Genomic DNA, 18,307 nt, shown 5'->3' with positions numbered 1-18,307 from the left:
GACAAGTGTAATAGCATGGTTATACACATAGTTTTTCTCATGGCTTATGAGTTCTGGGTGTGTGAAGGATTGAGAGACAGAAACGTCTCTGTCATTGTCTGATTTAGGGGCGTGAGAAACCCAAATATGCAATAGGATCAGCATCAAATCTTTCATCCATGTATCACACTCATGGCTTAGGCTCCCACTTTCTCCTGCCATATCATGTTATATGGCTCATGAGTGACTGTAATAATCTTATCTCCTCGAAATATTCTGTGATTTAAAGTCAGAATGGAGTGCAGAGAATGGAAAGGCATGTTTCTTGAGCCCAGTTTCCAGGTCTACAGTGTAGCTGTTACATACCCATTCTGATCAATGATGGTGTTTCCAGTGAGACTGTGTGATACATGTATTTATGAGCTGTCTCCTCTGCAGCAAGCCAGAACCCTTTATGGGATCTCCGTCCTCTCACCTTGAACAGAAGGGGATGTAGAATAATAAAGAAAAACATTTGTTTTCCTTGAAAATAAGGCAGATTTTCCAAGAAACATCGACATCAGTGGGTCGCCTCTTCTCAGTGGCGTGCAAGCTTTTAGCTAGGAGGGCGTCTGGGCGTCGACAAAACACGCACATGGACGCCCGATTCTTGACTGTACCTTGGCCGCCAGATTACGCTGGTATGTGGCAGCATCTGGTGGCCAAGGTACGGTGTTGTTTTGCAGACGCCCAGATGCCCTCCTAGCTAAAAGACTGGTGGCGTGGCTTATTTTCCGTGACCACGAGAGGCTGTAACTGTGACAGAGAATGTCAAACAGTTGGCAGTGGATGTTTCCTAAAACTGGCATAATCTGGTGTTGCCCTTTGACCAACTGTCACTTGAAGTCAGTTCCTCTGGTGGAAACCAGGGTTTATCCCTAGAAACCATCTCATCCTATATCTCGTGGAGGGTCCGGACACCCTGCGAAAGAAAACTGCTTTTCAAATGAGAGGTGTGAGTGAAAATGCTTTGTATTTTTCGTCGTGTAAATAAGTGTTTTGATCTCCCCTTTCAAGTACACGTCCAGAGCTCAGTTATGAATTCAAGTGGAGGGTAAAACCGATCATTCCCTCAGGAGGTAGCTTTTATCGTATCTGCAGTTTGCCCCCTCTAATGGTGGATCCCTGTATGTTGGCCTAAATCTTCCCATATGGTCCGAAGCTATTACCATCAGCCAAACTGGGTCCCACGGGAGCAGCGCCACGGAACAAAGCCTGTCAGTGTTCTCTGGTGAGGACATTGAAACTCTGTTTTATCATGAGTTCTCACCACAGAACGCCTCCATCACTGAACTCCTGTGAAGTGTGTGTAAAGCTGACACACTTTTTTTTAGTCATCCATAGTACGGATGGATGGAAAGACGCGGCGTGATTTTAGGAAACAGTTCTCTCATATGACACCACATATTTTTGTGTATTGTTTTCCCTCCAACCTGCCAACAACAATAACAATTCCGCCGCATCATCCTGACACACGGGGAGCAGCGGATTTTCCTGATAAAAGTTTGAGCGTGAAACTGCAGTTCTCAGAGCAGCCCGAGTAGCACAACAGAACTAGTTTGTGCGATGAAAGCAGGCGAATACAGAAGCAAATTGAGGGTTTAAATGGCAACGTCGGAAATCTATTTCTGCTCTCAGTCTGAGTCAACCAACAGAGTATAGAGGCAGTTAACAACAGGATGTTCATTCTTTAAAATCATCTCCACAGAGACATTAGCATTTTATTCACCTGCAAACTGTGAAGAAATAGAAAGGTGGAAAAGCAGTCACTGAACTGAGGTTTGATGATGAGTATTGCAGAACCTGAACAGAGATCATGACCAACCCTTAAAAAAAACAGAACATTAATAGATGTTCTTGTCGCTTAACAATTTGATTTACTGTGACAGTGACCTTAAAAGGGTCATTATTGTTTTCATTCTGTGTATAACAAAACACTCAATACAATTTTACTGTGAATGATATCTTGATGCAGATGTGTCCGACGCTCGGCCCTCATGAACTGGGTCAAACACCGCCGTCATCTTGTGGCATTGCTGGAGGCCCCAGCTCTGTAAGCAAGCACAACTAGGTGCCTGGAAGCTGAAGAAGTCTCCTCATAACTCAGCAAACGTTTGAGCAGTTTTTGAGGCAGAAGAGCAGCATCATGTTCATGGAGGACTTATTGGATTTAGGAAGCGATGACTCGTGCTTGGGTGAAAGGTCTGTTGCTGTCGAGTTAGAGTCGAACATCAGTTCTTCAACAGTAAAAGGTCATGTAGAAATAAAGGGGAAGATGGACTGGGTGTACTACTCTCTCAAGAATGGTCAACAGTACAAAAATATGCAATATAAACAAACGGACTTACCCTCAATTCAGGCGAGTTTTATATAATGGTTTGGCATCTGAACTCTGACACTGAAGAGTTTGTTTGGTACCAATTCAACAGAAGCAACTTAATAGTTGAACAATGATAATTCCATTCTGCATGTTTGTCTGTGGCTCTTTAATTTGTCACTTATTTGTAAAATATCACATATAACACTAATTCTCACGAACCCATCCTCGATTTATCTTTTGACTAGATGTTGGGTATTTTGAGTTCAAGGGATGTGGAGATGATAATGTGGGCTGGACACATCAGACTCATGGAGAAGTTTGGAGACAAAGTTAGAGGGAGGTGAGTCAGTTTTAGACCAAGAACATTGGAGATGGAAGAATAGGAAGACAACCAGTGGGGTTCATGGATGGATGAAGATAGAACTGACCTAAGGGGAAAACTGTTGCACATCACATCACTAGAAGGTTTTCATGTTAAGAAAACTTATTTAAAGTGTGGATTTTTTTATTTATTTGGCATTATTTGTTTGGGGAGATAAAAAGAATTTTTAGTGTTGGAATAAACTATTGGAAGTCATTGTCACAACACGTTTCTACTGCACCTTTCTGTAACACTGAGTCAACACTGTCATCTGAGGGTCATCTCTTACGTCGAGTCACGTCATAACAGTCCACAACAGACATTTAAAATGATCTTCAACTGTTCAGTCAGACAGTTCTGCCATCGTAAAGCTGCCCATGAGCAGTTCTGATTCTTAGCTGAACATTAACAAGACGGATAAATCACAGAAATACCTACTGTCCTCTGCTGTTCTGGGCGTGACAGAGGACACGACAATACAAGCGCGATCACAAAAAGCAACACGATGCAAAAGGGCTGACACAATCCCGCGAAGAAGTGGAGCATGATGTTGTTAAGCGACTTCTCCATCAGGCTTGAGTTGCTGTCTTTGGAGAAGTATTTGGCAACGCTGCAGAATCCAAGTCAAAGTGCATCTCTCAGCGAGAAACTGTAATGAATCCAGCGCTGAATTCCGCGCTAGCTTGGAAACCAATTAATCTGATTCTGATGTTTATGCTGAGGACTTTCATATGTGCGAGAGTCGGCTTCTTCTGACGTGTTTTAGAGCAACTTTCCGCACTCAACGCGTGTCTCTTTCTGTACACTGTGTGCTGACACTGACCGATGGATGGTCACTCGGCACCGGTGACGCCCAAGTCGCTGTGCTGTATGTGAGTCAGGTGATGATAAACATCCTTATGCAGGGTCTTATTATGGTGATAACTCATGGCAAACATGATCTTAGTTTAATCTGCAGCTGCTTAGTTTAAGCACTGACTTAACAGTTGCGACATTTTGAATTTCCATGTCACAACAGTGGATGTCTTTTGACCCTCCACTGTGCAGTGCAACAGACCAGATGCTTGACACTGAACCTTTAGCAAGTTACCACTTTCAGGAATCAGGATCAGCTTTATTTGCCAACTATGTTTAACATACAGGAAATTTGTTTCCAGCCCATGGTGACTCTATAGCGATTTTCAATAGGAAATAGGAGAAGAGATATTTACAGAGAAAAATAGAAAAGCAGAAAAAACTGAGGTGTGTTGAATACACACCTTTCTTCAGCCAGTAGAAGGCTAAACAAAGCTGTTGTAACCTTGCAAACACATTTAAAGATTTGAGCGCAAGCATGCATTTAACAAAAGGATAAGAAACTGTTTGTACACAGCAGTATTTCAAGTAAATTTGAGAGCATAATAAATGAGTTGACAGCCGCATATTACGATGATTGCTGTCGGTTGTCCTCAACCTCCATCGTCCACTGCTGTTGTGGAGGATGTAGTGCTCAAACATACACTTCCATTGACTAATATAAAGGATCTTTCCAGGCCAAAGTAGCCGTGGGTTTGTTAGTCATCTGCATGTAAACAAGCCAAAACCTCGTGAAATGACATGAAACCTTACGATCGGCGCAAATACATTAGTCATGGAAAAGTCCAACCAGCAGCAGAACCAGGTGCAAGTCATGTCCATCAAATTTACTGAAGAAAATGGGGAAAAGGGGGAAAAAATACACTCGATGCAAACAGTTGAGAAAATTGGAAAAACTGTACATCATGAATAAAATTCAGAGTATAATAAAACGTCTAAACATCATACTTTTATTTCATAAATAAACAAAAAAGAAGATAAGTAAGGTGAAAGTATCACCATAAAATGTTCTAATTCATTTAAAAAACAGGTGCTTTCATGAGCAGTTTTTACTGTTGGGGCGTCATCACTTCATCATTTTTTTTCTTTTCGAGAACTTCTCCATTGTTGGTAACTATCACACAGCAGCTGTCAAATTGTTTTAATGAATATGTGGCAAGTGTGTTTAAACTGAGCGTCTCACCGTCCTCACGGCCCAGAGGTGTGAAACAAAAAACTTTAAGTGGCCCTCTAGGGGGCGCTCGTGCTCATGGGCCTCAGTCTCATGGTTAAGAATCACTGCCCTACTCCACATTATCATGGAGCCCAAACTTTTTCAGATAAGGACTACCTTTGTCGCACTTTTCAAACACTTGGAAGCGCCGTCTTCTCCCAAAATACAGGCACGTTTGTATCGCAGCTGTCCCTCCGTTCCTGCAGCGCCGGCATTTTCCTCTTGAATAGCAGCAGACACATCATCTTTTTCCATTTCTCCATCTGCAACATAATGTTCACAAGCGATGACTTAAAGATTCGGTTCTTGGTGAGGGCTGCGGAAGCATCCCCAGGAGATCACATCTTAGTTGCCAAGTTTTTTTTCCACAAACTCTGGCACCTCATTTAAATGGGTTGGATTATAAGCTTCATTCCAGGTTGATGCTCAGGTAGCGCTCGTGCGGCGATGAGGAAGACACCCACAGCTTATTTAATTCCAAGTATTTCATAGGATGAGATACATTTGAAAGCGGATAACCGCAAACATGGACTTTAAACTCTGAACAAGCCCGTGTGACTGTAATCTGTGTTTAATAAAATAGCTCCTATGTTGTGGACGTAATGACTGTCAGTTTGTGTCGTCATTATGCAGCGGTTATCTCTCCTTCAACACTTGTTTCCACTTAACTCTGACGTCGAAGCAATCTTCCTCCTCCTGGACTGAAAATCTTTATTGTCGCAGGCTCGTCTTTCATCGCAGCGTGCTTTCACTGCTCTCGGGGATTTTTGGTCAAACTGAGGGGACGGAGACGACGTCTGAATTCAAAGAGGCATCAGCAAGTCTCACAATGTCAGAGGTGCTGCGAGCGGTCGTTCCGAAACTTTGCTGACATCCCCGCAGAGGCGGAAGCCGTTCTCCCTGACACGTCTCCTTGGGAGGTGATTGATGGCTTGGCAAATGTCTGAAGAGCAGCTCCCTCTGGCTGCAAAGTGTGACAGGGAAGACGTCACCACGCCACTATAAAGCCATCTGACCTCATTCAGGCTAAGGTCAGAGGTCTTACCCATAAAATGGGTTCTGCTATTGACCCATTGGAGTCGATCCCACTTGATTAAAAGGGGGAGACCACTTCATCTTTGAAGTGATGTCTATTTTCCGTGAGTCCTGCAGAATGTTAGCTGGAACGGTAGGATCTCCGGATCAAATGTAGACATATTATAAATGTGTTTTTGAAGCAGAACTTTTTGGGTCGGCGCGAATGAGGATGTGTTGTATTGTGAACCATATAGTGCATAACCCTTCATATTTATTGTTCTCATGATACGATAAAGGAGTAGAGGCCTTGTTGTCTTCTAGAGATTTTGATAAAATATCTCTTCCTTTTGTTCACATGTTTGTGGTCCAGTTCAGGAATCCTGGAAGACACATGCATCTCATGGAGAAATGAAAAGTACAACACATGGTCTGTTGTGATCTGAGTGAAACAATCTTTCAGAGGCTTTTCACACTGACACGGTTCTGGTTCTTGAACCGGTGCTGGTCGGGAGTCTCAGAACTTCTGTGCTTTATCAAACCAGCCTGCGTTCAGACTAGTTTAAGCGGAACCAACATGAGAAGGCACTTGTAAGCAGGCTGCATGGCAGAGGGAACTGCTAACATGATGTTTTTCTTCAAACCTTTCTTTACAGTACACTAGTAAAGCATCAAGGTTCACCGCATTTTTTAATAATTGTCTTAAAACTAAATGTGGAATTAAATAAATGTGCTCCAAAGTGTAAAGGACGGCAAAGTGCGATGGAGCTAGTTATAATACATGTTAAAATGTTGAACACCCCAAAACTACAGTTGGAATATGGTGTAAAATGTGAACTAGGATCAGTATAATAATTCAATATTTTACCATTCATCCGAAGTCATATCGTCATTGCAACTATTTCTATCTGACATGTTCTTTGATAAAAATGTAGGTCAGGTTGTTGGCAAAATGCTCGTAGCTTGGTGATGCTTTCTAGAATCGAGGATGGCCCTGGAGTCAAAGCGTCAGCGTGATGTACTGCTTCCTGCCCACACAGGGGAAATGTTTCCCAGAGGGGGATAATGGTTTTGAAGACTGAGAAAGGAATCTCGTGCCACAGAGAAGAGTAACATTTAGTGCGCCGTGAATGGGGCTGTTGCTCCATGCTGTGCTGCATTTCAAGTTCCAATAAACGATATAATACCAATCCTTACCTATAGATTGTCAACCCACGCTATGGACGGCGGTTTTAATGTCACTCCCAGAGTTTGCAAAATCCGATTGGATTCCTCTAAACCCCTACGTTTTCTTATCATACTGTCTGCATTAACATACATGCTCTCATATTAAGTCTCCATTAAAACTTTCCTGGAAGTCTCCGGCATCAGGAAACTCACTGAATAATGACTTCCAATTTTGGACACATTTGCTCAGCTTTACAAAGAAAGCTTCTTTTCTGCAGTTCAGGGTCTCATCTTTATATTTTTTTATTTGACTATTGTGCCTGCGGGCTGAGTCATGGTGCCCTTACCTAAGCCTGTATACTCTCTTTGCTCCATTCTTTTCTCTTGAAATAAGGGAAAGGATCTCACTCTGCAAGGTTTTGCTTGGGCAACTTTGTCATGGTTCTGTAATAGCGTTTATGTAATGGGCACATTGGCTTCAAGGTGAATTTTGAAGAGCACAATGGCTTATTATTATTGTTGTTGTTGTTATTATTGTATAATAAGGGTGAATGCTGGAGATGGTGAACGAAAAGGATGAGATGGAGACAACCAATGATTGATGGATGTGTGGTGTGTGAGGAAGAAGAGGGCGATCAAGATGGCTGACAAAGTCTGCCGTTATTTAAAGTGAAATGCTGAAAGAAGCTCGAACAGCCCAGAAAAGCAGTGGAGAATTCAATGCGCTTGACACTGCTGACTCCTCACCGCGCTGGTTTGCTGCTGCCTGGAGCTAAAAGGCCACTGGGAGAGAGGGGACGCTGTTAGCCGCGCAATTTTGCTTTCTTGGACATGTTCAGCTTTTTAACTGTTTCAAAGTAGAGTGGTGATGCTCTGACAGCAAAAACAGTTCTCCTGACCCGGCTCTGGCAGCAGTGCACACTGTAAATGCTGTGGGAATTGTTACAGCTCCGAATATGAACGCTTGACTTTTAATTTTTCAGCTTCTTCTCGCTCAGAGCCTGATGCAGCTGCTATCTCCACGCTGGGTCAGGACTTAGTGTGGTTCTTGTGGACTAGATGAAACTAGAAAATTTGCAATTCAAATAGTTCATGGGACTTGTCAGACCGTGTCAGTCAGGTTTCAGCAGATGAATCCCAGAGTGGAAACATAGGGAAGTCATCGCCAGTCCGTAACCAACCGGAGATGGAGCCATGGCTGGAGATCTAATACCAAAAAGAAGAGAAAAAAAAGAAATAAAGCAGCGGTCAAATGCCACATGCATACCGTGTGAGATGCACAAGACAAAACACAAGGAAGCAGAAATTTGCTGATAATGCGGTGCTTTATCCAGAAGAGGACGATGCTTGTACCAGGAGTAAAACACAAAATGAATCAGTGCTTTAGCAATTCCCAGACTCACGATACGATACACGATATTCCGCTCACAATACGATACCTATCGTGATATTCAGCCAACACGATTTGATACAATGTGACAGGCTTAAGCCATCTACTACAGGATTTAAAGTGACATTAATGTTGTGGGAACTTAGAAGTTAAGATACTAGCATGTAGTGTCGTAACTTCTTGGCTCCCTGAGTGTGAGGCGCTGACTGCTGCGGGCGGTGACGTTTGAGATGCCACTGTGCTTGACCTTTGTGACAGAGCTTGTAAAGTTCCGCAGTTTTATCAATTTATTCGCCTTCCTTCTTGTTAAAGCCAATACATCTGATTTCATGCCTGAAGGTGCTGCCATTATGTTCACCGCCATGGTTTTGTATCCCTCCGCATCAGCAGTTTGACTTGCTGGAGGTGCTCTACAGTGAAACCAGTGGCTGGAACCGGAGCTTAATGTTTCGACACTCGTGGCTACTTTCTGAGGAAAGAAAAATCCAGGCAAAGACGTATTAGTTTCAGAGTCACATAGAAGTCAGTTGTGCACGCTGTATGACGCATTGTGCTTTTATATAAGGCCTTCAGCAGCTATTGATGATGCCGTGGGCAGCGCTTCACGTATAAGAAAGACAGAGGTTGGGATCAAAGTCACTCCATGGAGTGGCGTTTATTTCGCTCTGTATAACCAGTTGTGTCTATATGTTATCTCAAATGATCCGGAACTATAGTCATGGTGACTTCTTGAGCCACAAAAGGTGCCATATCTACCATGTGCTACCATCTTAATTGTAGTTGTGAAAAGGACTCTGTGCACCCCAATCCCCCACCCACACTCTAATCCCCATTTGAAAATAGCTGCGAGTTGAATACCCCCAATGGAAGAGTCCATCCACTCCAATACCATTGTCTCCTGCCATCGTAACAATGCTTCATATGTGTGGTCTACTACTGAAGCAAAACAAGGCGTTGAGGAGAGGAGAGGAGAAATTGTGTTTCTGACTCTTTTGGTTCAGGTTTCCTTCATATGCCATGCTTCCAAAACAGATGTATGTTGAATATAGACATTTATTGTTGTATTTATTGTTGCTCTGTTCACACAGTCAGCACTAGACTAGACTCTCTGGTCTGGTTCCCACTTAATGGTGTGATACACACTGTGTGTGAAGCAAACATGTCTGCCAACTCATCCATGAATATTTAAACTGTGAATAAATGGATTTAATAAACAGATGCCACATGGACATCGGTGTTGCACCAATATACATTACATTCATAGAAAGTAATGAGCTCACAGGAAGGAAGAAACACGGACAAGAACACACATTACTCCACGCTTTTCACTCCCATTAATGCAGTCCCAACAGCGACTGCCAAATTACTGACTGGAAAAGAAAGAAGTTCATAAATTCTCTTCCACAGTTATCTGAGTCATTGTCAGGAATTATGACTTCAAGTGGCTTTAATGAAAGTCTTTCATGAAGGGAGGATCACGTAACTATTTTGGAAGCGGTCACTGGTAGTTACAGGAGTTATCAGGCGGCTCTGAGCTCCGCGGCGAGAAGAAAGACACCCTTGTTTTGATTCCCTCTTGTTTTTCTCATGGTCTTGTTTTCTGTGACAATATTCTCAGAGATTGTTTCAGATAACCAGCGGTGCAGCAAGAGATTTTGTGCCCCATTAGATAAAATAATGTCAGATTTAACATCCTGCTGAAATGGGAGAGGAGGCATTTTATGCTGCAATCCCTGACACATTGAAGTAGCTGAGGAAAATATGAAACTTGTGTTTTCTTTACTGCGAGTTGGTGTCCTTTCTGTGGAGAATGATGCCTGACTTTTTCTTTTTTCTTGTTGATGGAGGCTGTTACCCTGTGTATATCAGCGTTTGAATACAGCAGAAGAGCTCGGTTGATAACAGAAATTTGAGGGGCTGACTGGCGGTGTCATGGGGAAGCGCTTTGATGGTGCAGACCCAGATCTGGGCCAGAGTGTGCAGGTGGATGCTAAGATATACGCCACCAGAGTGCCACCCATTCACAGCCGCAGATGGTGTGCCAGGTTGGTCTGCTCTTCGTGGGGAACTACCAGAGAAAATGGAGAGATTCAACTGTGTTAAACTAAGATAAAAAGAGGCTTAAGTTCAACACATTTCGCAGTCCTCAGATATACTGCATGTTCTGCAGATAGTGGCCGTAATAACTAAAGGCATCAATGTATGTTGTGCAGGATATGGTGGACTGACGCATGGATCCAAGTGGCGATGAGCCTTACATCAGGAATGCAGAGAAATAGATCAAACCCAAGGGAGGTGAAGAAGAGAGTGCAGCCAGTGGTGAAGAGCGTGTTAGGTGAAGAGTCTTGGAGATTGAGGAAGCAGAGATTCTTTGAGATTCAGGATGACTGTGATGAGGGAGGATTATCCATCGTGGTGAAGGTGGAGCGTCCGTTTTCTTATCCAAATCCCAGTTGCCGGTGTGAGACTCCTCTCCCTGGCCACTTTCACCACCTCCTCTGGATGATTCTGCAGTGTTCCCAGGCTAGCTGGGTGATATAATCTATTCCAGTGTTTTTCAACATTTTTTTTAGCCACCGCACCCATGGTTCATTGAAAGAATCCTGGGGCACACCACCAGAGGAACAAGGGCCAAAGCACACTGGTGCTTAAAGTGCTATAGAAAATCCCTATTCATTTGTCAAAAACTGTAGCTACTGACACTCGGTTGTTATTTTTCCAGACTATTTGCATAAACAAATGTGCAGAAAATGTGTCAAATGTGTCCAGAAAGGGGCGGGCAATATGGCAAAGTATAACATGATTTATTCATTTACTTTAAATAGCTTACTTTAAATATTTATTTATACCCTTTAAATAGCTGTTTCAATTTTATCATTTCTCTTTTGCATGATTTCATTGTAGTTTTGCCTGAACGTGCTTCATAAAAGCAATTATTGTTTCTCTCTTTATATTTTGTATATTTATATTTTTGGAGCATATTTATTTTGCTGTTATTTGCGTTTAGTTTTTCGCCAACTATTAAACCACAAAGCAAACTGTGACAGTCCATGAGTATCAATAAACCTGAGAAGTGAGACGTTAGCCGTTAGTTCTGTTAGCTCTGTTAGCTCTGTTAGCTCTTCGGTGCAGACAGTCTTTGGCCTGGTGGCGGCTCCAACAAGGATCCCTCCCTCCCTCCATGGTTCTGTGGTGAAAGTGTCTGGTCAAGTTAGAGGCGCATCAGATTTAAAAACAGCTGGAAGTTGCGCATGTGAGCGGCTTCTTGGCTGTGAGTGTGTGGGAAGAGGAGCGCCGCGCACCACAGCAGCGCTGCTTTGACTGACGGACAGATCAGCGCATCAACACACTGGAGCTCTACAGTAGAGTGGAGAGAAAGAATGGCAGCCAATCCATGTGATCCCCTCATGTCATGATTTACTGTCATATCGCCCACCTCTATCTCCGTACAAATGAGGTGAAAGTGGATCATTTCATTGATCTATTCAAGGTATCCTGGGTCCGCCCCTGGCCTCCTCCACCTACACAGTTAGACGTCCAGGAGGCATCCTTACCAGGTGTCCAAACCGCCTCATCTGGTGCTCTGTATAGGCAGCAGTAGCGGCAGCCTCTCCTGGATCTGTGGCCCTGACTCTCTCCCAGAGGCTGAGCCCAGACTCCCTGCTCATTCCAGCTGCTTGTGTCTGCAGTCTCGACCTTTCGGTCATCACTCAAAGCTGGTGAGCGGAGGTGAGAGTTGTGACATAGATTGACCGGTAAATGCAGAACTTTACATTGTGGCTGAGCTCGGTTGCTGTGGTAGCCTCTCATAGGAAATGAAAAAAAGACAGCAATCATAGACGTGGTGCGGCTAATATTACTGTAATCATTTCCAGTTACTCACTTGTTTACCCTGTTCAGAGTGAAGTCATACGCCATTGATGTTATTTGAATAAATGTGTCAATATTGAGATGCGCAGAGGAAGCAGTTCTGTGAAGAGACGATGCTGCGTGTGCGTGTGTGCGTGCACGTGTGTGTGCATGCGCGTGCGTGTGGTCGGTCCTCGGTTCCTCGGTGTATCTGTGGGTGCACGCCTCTGTATCCCTGTGACTGTGTGATGTGGTAACCATCCGGATTCAGGGAGGAATCTGCCCATTAGTGTCACATGGTGAGCAGGCTGACATCCTGGGGGTCATGTGGCTCGGGAGAAAGTGGGCAGCAGAAGATATACAGCGCCGTTTAAATTAATTGGGAGCCACTTCAGTAGCTTTTCGAGCGTTAACCACAAATGGCGGCGTTTATACCGAGCTCTGCTCCGGCGCTCCGCTGCAGCGGGGTCGGCGAGTGTAAAGCGCTTATTGTTTAAACATTTGTCTCATTTGAGCAGCTCCAGCTGTAGCTACAGTGGCGAAGGCGCGCGGGCCGCCTCCATCATGTGTCGGTGTGTGTATCATAAATTCAAATGGGGACTAGAGCCTGGAGCTGAGCGCAGCTGAAAAGAGGCACAGTTTGTGTCGGGCTGTAATCACATTTCTATTTGTCCTCTTAATATATACACAGACTCTCCATGACAATATGGCTGTGGAGCGTCACGTCATAGGTCAGTCGCTGAACTAGACAGGTGGCCTTTAATGGTTTGGTTAAACACTCAAATAATCCTGAGATAAACTGGTCGCTCCCTTGTGATCTTGAGAGGCTGAGTGACCAACTGACTTAGACTCTTCTTCACTGCCTTTTCGGCAGCTGCTGCTGCTTGGTGACCATGAGTGGACTTGTTTTTTCTACGTGCTTTCCTGGGTGAAGGGACAGACAATTTGTTTGGTACTGGCTTACTTTTATAAAATGTTCTGTTCTGTTTCAAGTGTAGTGGCACCTTGGTTTTGTAACATCCTGGAATTCGAACAAATCGGAGTTCGAACAAAAATTTCGCGCTTTTTTTTTTTTTTTTTTTTTTTTTTGGATTTCGAACGTAAATCCAGAACTCGAACGCCCCCAAAAGAAGCCGGAAAAAACATAACATGCACAGACCGATCAGCTGACCCACAATGCTCTTTGTTATTGTGCAACGCAGCCTCTGTATGCAGACGTGTCCCGTTAGCTACATTTGCTGACAGTTTTTTCTTCATATTGAGGTGTAAAACCTTTCCTGTCTCCACACTGGACCGTGGTAGAGAGTCACAGGGGAGGTGCTGGAGCTCCACTCCAGGGTTTGATGTCCTGTTGTGGGCTGGAGCTGGGACAGGGATGAGGCGAGTCTGGGACAGAGCGTGACTTGGTTTATGACTTTGTCACAGCCAAACTGCACAGAAGCGCACATTCAGAGCTGGACACGCACCGGGCACCTCTTCCCTTCTGGAGAGACGTCACTCACTCGGCAACCCCTCCCACATGCAGCGGCCACACACATAGAGGAACAGCCACCTGCAGCAGACACTCTACATTCACTCCTACAGAAGCCTGTTTTAAGGCTCGGAACCTATCATTCCTTTTTCCATTCATTGTAATGGGAAAAAACGATTCAGATTTCAAACAATTTGCTTCTGGAACGGCCTACTGGAATGGATTGTGGTTGAGAACCGAGGTACCACTGTATGTTCTGATGGAACGCCCGACAGTTAGTGCTCCTTTTTCGTAATTTGTTCTTAGACTACTTGACTTGTTGAGCACAGAATCTTGAGCAATTGAAGCGTGAAAATGATCAGGATAAAAGGAGTTGCTGGCGGCAACCTCTCGACCTCCACTCTCTTCCATTCTTCTCCATGTTGCCTGTGATCAAAGCCGGTTTGTGATTGAGGTGAGTGTAGGCCGAAGTGGAAGGGTGACATTTCTCCAGGAAGGCAACCTTCCTGATCCTCACCTTTTTCGTTTGAGCCTAAATCTTTCACAGTTTGAGGCTCTCAGTCCAACCTGACGAGACTGGTGGAGATTGTGAGTGGCTCATGCATTTGTGATTCATATGATCTGCTCAAATGTTGGGAAGTCAGATGCCGTAGAGGATCTATTTTGACTGCCTCATGGCTGAAAACATGGTGGTGATGCAGTGTTACAGCACCACAGTTTCCAGTTCAATCCCAGCAGCCACCAGGGACTTTGGTCTTCATGTTCTCCACATGGCTGCATGGGTTTCCCCAGGGTGTTCCAGTCTGATGCTTGGGCTTGTTAGAAGAGTCAGTTTCAGATCTCAAGTTTCTTCTCCCCTAAATCTCTCCACGGTTACCTCAAGTTACACAACATCACGTAGAAATAGATCATCCTATTCTGCAGGTGAAGAGTCAGTGCGAGTCACACTGCAGCAATATTAATCCGCACACTGGAGAGGAAAAGGTAGACTCCTCCTTCTCCAATCCTCCGACATGTGGAGTCCTTCTTCTGTCCTCCTTATTGGCCTCCTGTTAGATGAAGCACTTTCTGGTAACCTACGATGGTTATCTCTGCTCTGACTGTAAGATCTATCGCTCCATGGAATAATCCATGCCACCGGCTGGAAGTCATCTGATTCCTCACGCAGTCTGAGTTGATGTGCACATGTGCGCGGTCTTCGCTTTCAGCCTGCAAGGAAGTCACAACCCACCTCCTGAACATTATCAGACTCAGTCAACGTCGCACTGTTCTTGCTTGTCCTCTTCCAAATCCAACCAAGAAAAGTCTCAACCCTGCAGTCAGGCTTCTCTCTCTGTGTTAACCAGTCGACTCACCAGTCGCGATTTCCTCGATCACAGTAGAGATTCCACATCTTTTTCCTCACTGCATCCTCTCAACTTTTCGTGGTCTCAGATTAAACTTTTGGCGTGTTGATTCCCAACACTTCACAGCTGCAGCAGAAAATAATCAGTGAGTTTAATATACACGGATTCGCTTCTGCCCCATGAATATTTAACAGCATGTTGCGTTGGGAAAAGCACAACACAGACGCTAAGTTTAAGTTGTTGCTCTCCTCTTTTGTATTTAAATGTGCAAAACAGAGTTCAGTTGTTTCATATTTGTATTATTTAATTAAGAGTAGAGGTCCACGCTGCTCTACATTCCTCCACTTACAGCATCTGACTGAATCGAGTTTTCGGTTTTAAACAATCCACTCCCACTCTTTGTTAAGTTGTTCCACACCTCACCATATTTTATGGAACAGACTTGACCAAAAACAGCCTGCGTCCACAAAACCAAGTCATTCGCTCAATGCTTATCGGATGTGCTACAGTACATAAACTAGTGTGGGCCGAGTCAAAGGGTTCTAACATTTAAAAAATGGTTTTAGAGCTACCTTTTGGGATGTGATCCATCCTGTTTGTTCTCACAGGCTGGAACTGCTTGTGTCGGAGGGTGACACTGCCTCAGGGGGACGGATCAGAGACAGATCATTTATGGGACGGGGTCAGTGGAAAAAGGCCAAAACATTTATTGGTGCCTTTTTTTTCATTTATTTAGAGGCGTCGGTGTCTTTGCGCTTCTGTGTTATAACCTCAGCCCCAATAAAATCCTGTTGGGAGCCACCCACATGAAGAGCTGGTGGACTTTTTCCACAGTTTCCTCCTCTATTGATGATCGGAGTATATTCACATTTGTTGGCTGAATGACTGGTGGAAACCCCCACACTGCTTGGTGTCTGTTGGTCCGTCCCGATCAACAGCAGCAGAATGTTTTTTTTCCTGAATTAAAAAAAAAAAAAAAAAACACTTTAGAACGGGGGACATATCAACTATTAATTTACTAAATACTTGCTTATCTATGGTTAATAATTCACAGTTATACTGCTATTTAGAGTGAACTTTTGGTGACCTTTCCTGGTAAAATAAACTAAAAAAACCAATAATAAATTCCAGGGTAATATCCTGCGAGTAGTAGTTTATTTACATCTTCCCTTGTCTATGATAAAAAAAACAAAATGATTTGACACATAATATCTCTTTTTCCTGTTGTAACAGCCCTCCATTATGCTTTTGTCTTCCAGTTCTCCATCAGGGTTTTTTTTTCCCTGCTTGCACCAGACCACTCCTGTCAGTTTAGTTTAGGATTATCCTCTGACTGTCTCCCATTTGTTGCAGTTGGATGTCGATAAAAAACTGTATCTTATTCCTGCCACCTGTCACTTGTTTTCTTGACTTGCTGCATCTCAACTGCTGACACACGTTACATATCGGCAGTCCATCGCTGGGCTCCACTTCAACAGTGACCGTTTCCGGCAAATAAATGATGAAAACGTTTGAGAAGAAATGAAATAGTGGGTTTTGCTGCGAAACAATTTGTTAATCCTGAAGTCCTTCACCTAGAGTGGATTACTTGAATATAAAAAAAAGCTGTTTCCTGAATGTTGTCTGACTACATGTCTTCTTTCTGTCTCCTCCAGGGATCTGAGGAATAATTTGATAAGCACAGTGGAGCCCTGGGCTTTCCGTGGTCTGCTGGCTCTGAAGAGACTGTAAGTATCGCTGAGTCGAGTCATTCTGCTTAAAAAAAAAAAAAAAGAGAATCCAACAGCCTTCTGATGCGGTTTGAGCAAATCTGACGGCACAATTCCTCCCGATGTTAATGCAACAAGACACATCCTAACCAGGAGCTGTCTCGTAAGTCTGCTAGATTTACAACAGTTTTGTGTTTTGCCAAGTGAAGCACGACCAGCAGCTGAAAAGGGGAACATCTCCTAGCTTTATCTCTTCCAGTTTCCAAGGACAAGGACCCTCTGCCGAGGTCGCTGCCCGTCACCGACGCAGTCGGCTTCTTAGTCAAGTTGACTATCCGAGAAGTCTAAAAGTGTCTGAGGTGGTTTCAGAGTGATGACGTGAGTCACAGAGTGGAAAACAAAATAAGTGTTTGTTTATACTGGAGAGTCTTTTGGTTGACCAGTACAATCTATAAACTTTATATAAAGATGAAAAGCACAGTGATCATGTGTGCTGGCTCGGCCTACGCTGTGATTTTGGTCTGTTTCAGGATTAAATGGCCGTGATATGATCTCTGGTCACCGCGCCAAAACAATAACTGCCATTCACACTGTGCTCTGACAGACGCAGTTCACTTTCTCTCTTTCATTCTAAAGCTTTATCACAGTACTCTGCCCCTGAACAAAGGTCTGTCTTGGGACCGAGGAGCAGCATTCAGATCAACTCCTGCAGGGCAACATTGCCTTTTTTCCCCTGTAATGAAGTCAAACCTCAGTTTACAAACATGTTTTGTGCCAAGTCGCACTCAGAGATGATGGTACGCCGAGACGACTCATTTCAGTAAGTGGCGATTGAAGTAAGTCCTTCCAGAATAACCTTAGTTTTTTGTGGTACGGTTAAAAAGATATGCAGAAAAATATGACAACACTATGCTTGATGAATCGATGACCCGAAAATATGTGCATGAATGAAACTGAATTCACACAGTGCAAATGCATGCAGTGACTTACTGCAAATCGATACATGGTCTGTGATCTATCTGTTCAGGTATTTGTCAATTCTTGACTGAACATTTCCAAAAGTATTTCAGTAGCTTTCATTGAGACGTTGATGCTCGCAGAATTGTTACCGCAGTAGTTCACTGGGCCAGCACTGACTGGCTTCACATCTTATGCTGTATGATGCTTGTGAGAATCTCAAAAGAAAGTAGACGATCAGAGCCTCTGGAAGTGAGGACAGCCCACCCACATAGCAGTGTTAAACAGACCCAGAAGTCTATTTAAGAATGCAAGGCAAAGGTTTACTGCAGAGTTCCATAACCTTATTAGCAAAAGAGTCATTTTGTTTACCTGCCAAAAGATACAGTTGGGAGCCACAACACATAAAACTGCTTTTAAACTTAAAAAAAAATCAAATTAAATAAAGAAATATTACGTATTATTTAGACCTTGCGCAGCTACTGAATACAACAAACAGAAGCACATGTTCAGACCAACTTTGACATGTTAAAAGTGGGAGGAAACTTTGTGAATATTTGTGTAAAATCCCCTTGAACCTCAAAGGAATTGCGCTACAAAATAAATGACACTAAAAATAATGTTTCATAAATCGCAT

At 43.6% G+C, this 18,307-nt stretch overlaps 1 protein-coding gene across 4 annotated transcripts in view; it reads left to right on the top strand.

Annotated features, from left to right (window-relative positions):
- The window catches only part of LOC128765279 (adhesion G protein-coupled receptor A1), a 205,080-nt gene that overhangs the window by 22,636 nt on the left and 164,137 nt on the right, over positions 1 to 18,307 (top strand). For all 4 annotated transcript variants that reach the window (XM_053875890.1, XM_053875889.1, XM_053875891.1 and 1 more), the window contains exon 3: positions 16,660 to 16,731. In XM_053875890.1, the coding sequence (XP_053731865.1) occupies positions 16,660 to 16,731 (72 nt within the window). The remainder of the gene's footprint in view (positions 1 to 16,659; positions 16,732 to 18,307) is intronic.

The sequence above is a fragment of the Synchiropus splendidus genome, chromosome 9 (genome assembly GCF_027744825.2).
Source record: "Synchiropus splendidus isolate RoL2022-P1 chromosome 9, RoL_Sspl_1.0, whole genome shotgun sequence".
Lineage (NCBI taxonomy): Eukaryota > Metazoa > Chordata > Actinopteri > Syngnathiformes > Callionymidae > Synchiropus > Synchiropus splendidus.
The sequence above is the reverse complement of the archived record's forward strand: the minus strand, read 5'-3'. Positions and strand labels throughout refer to the sequence as shown.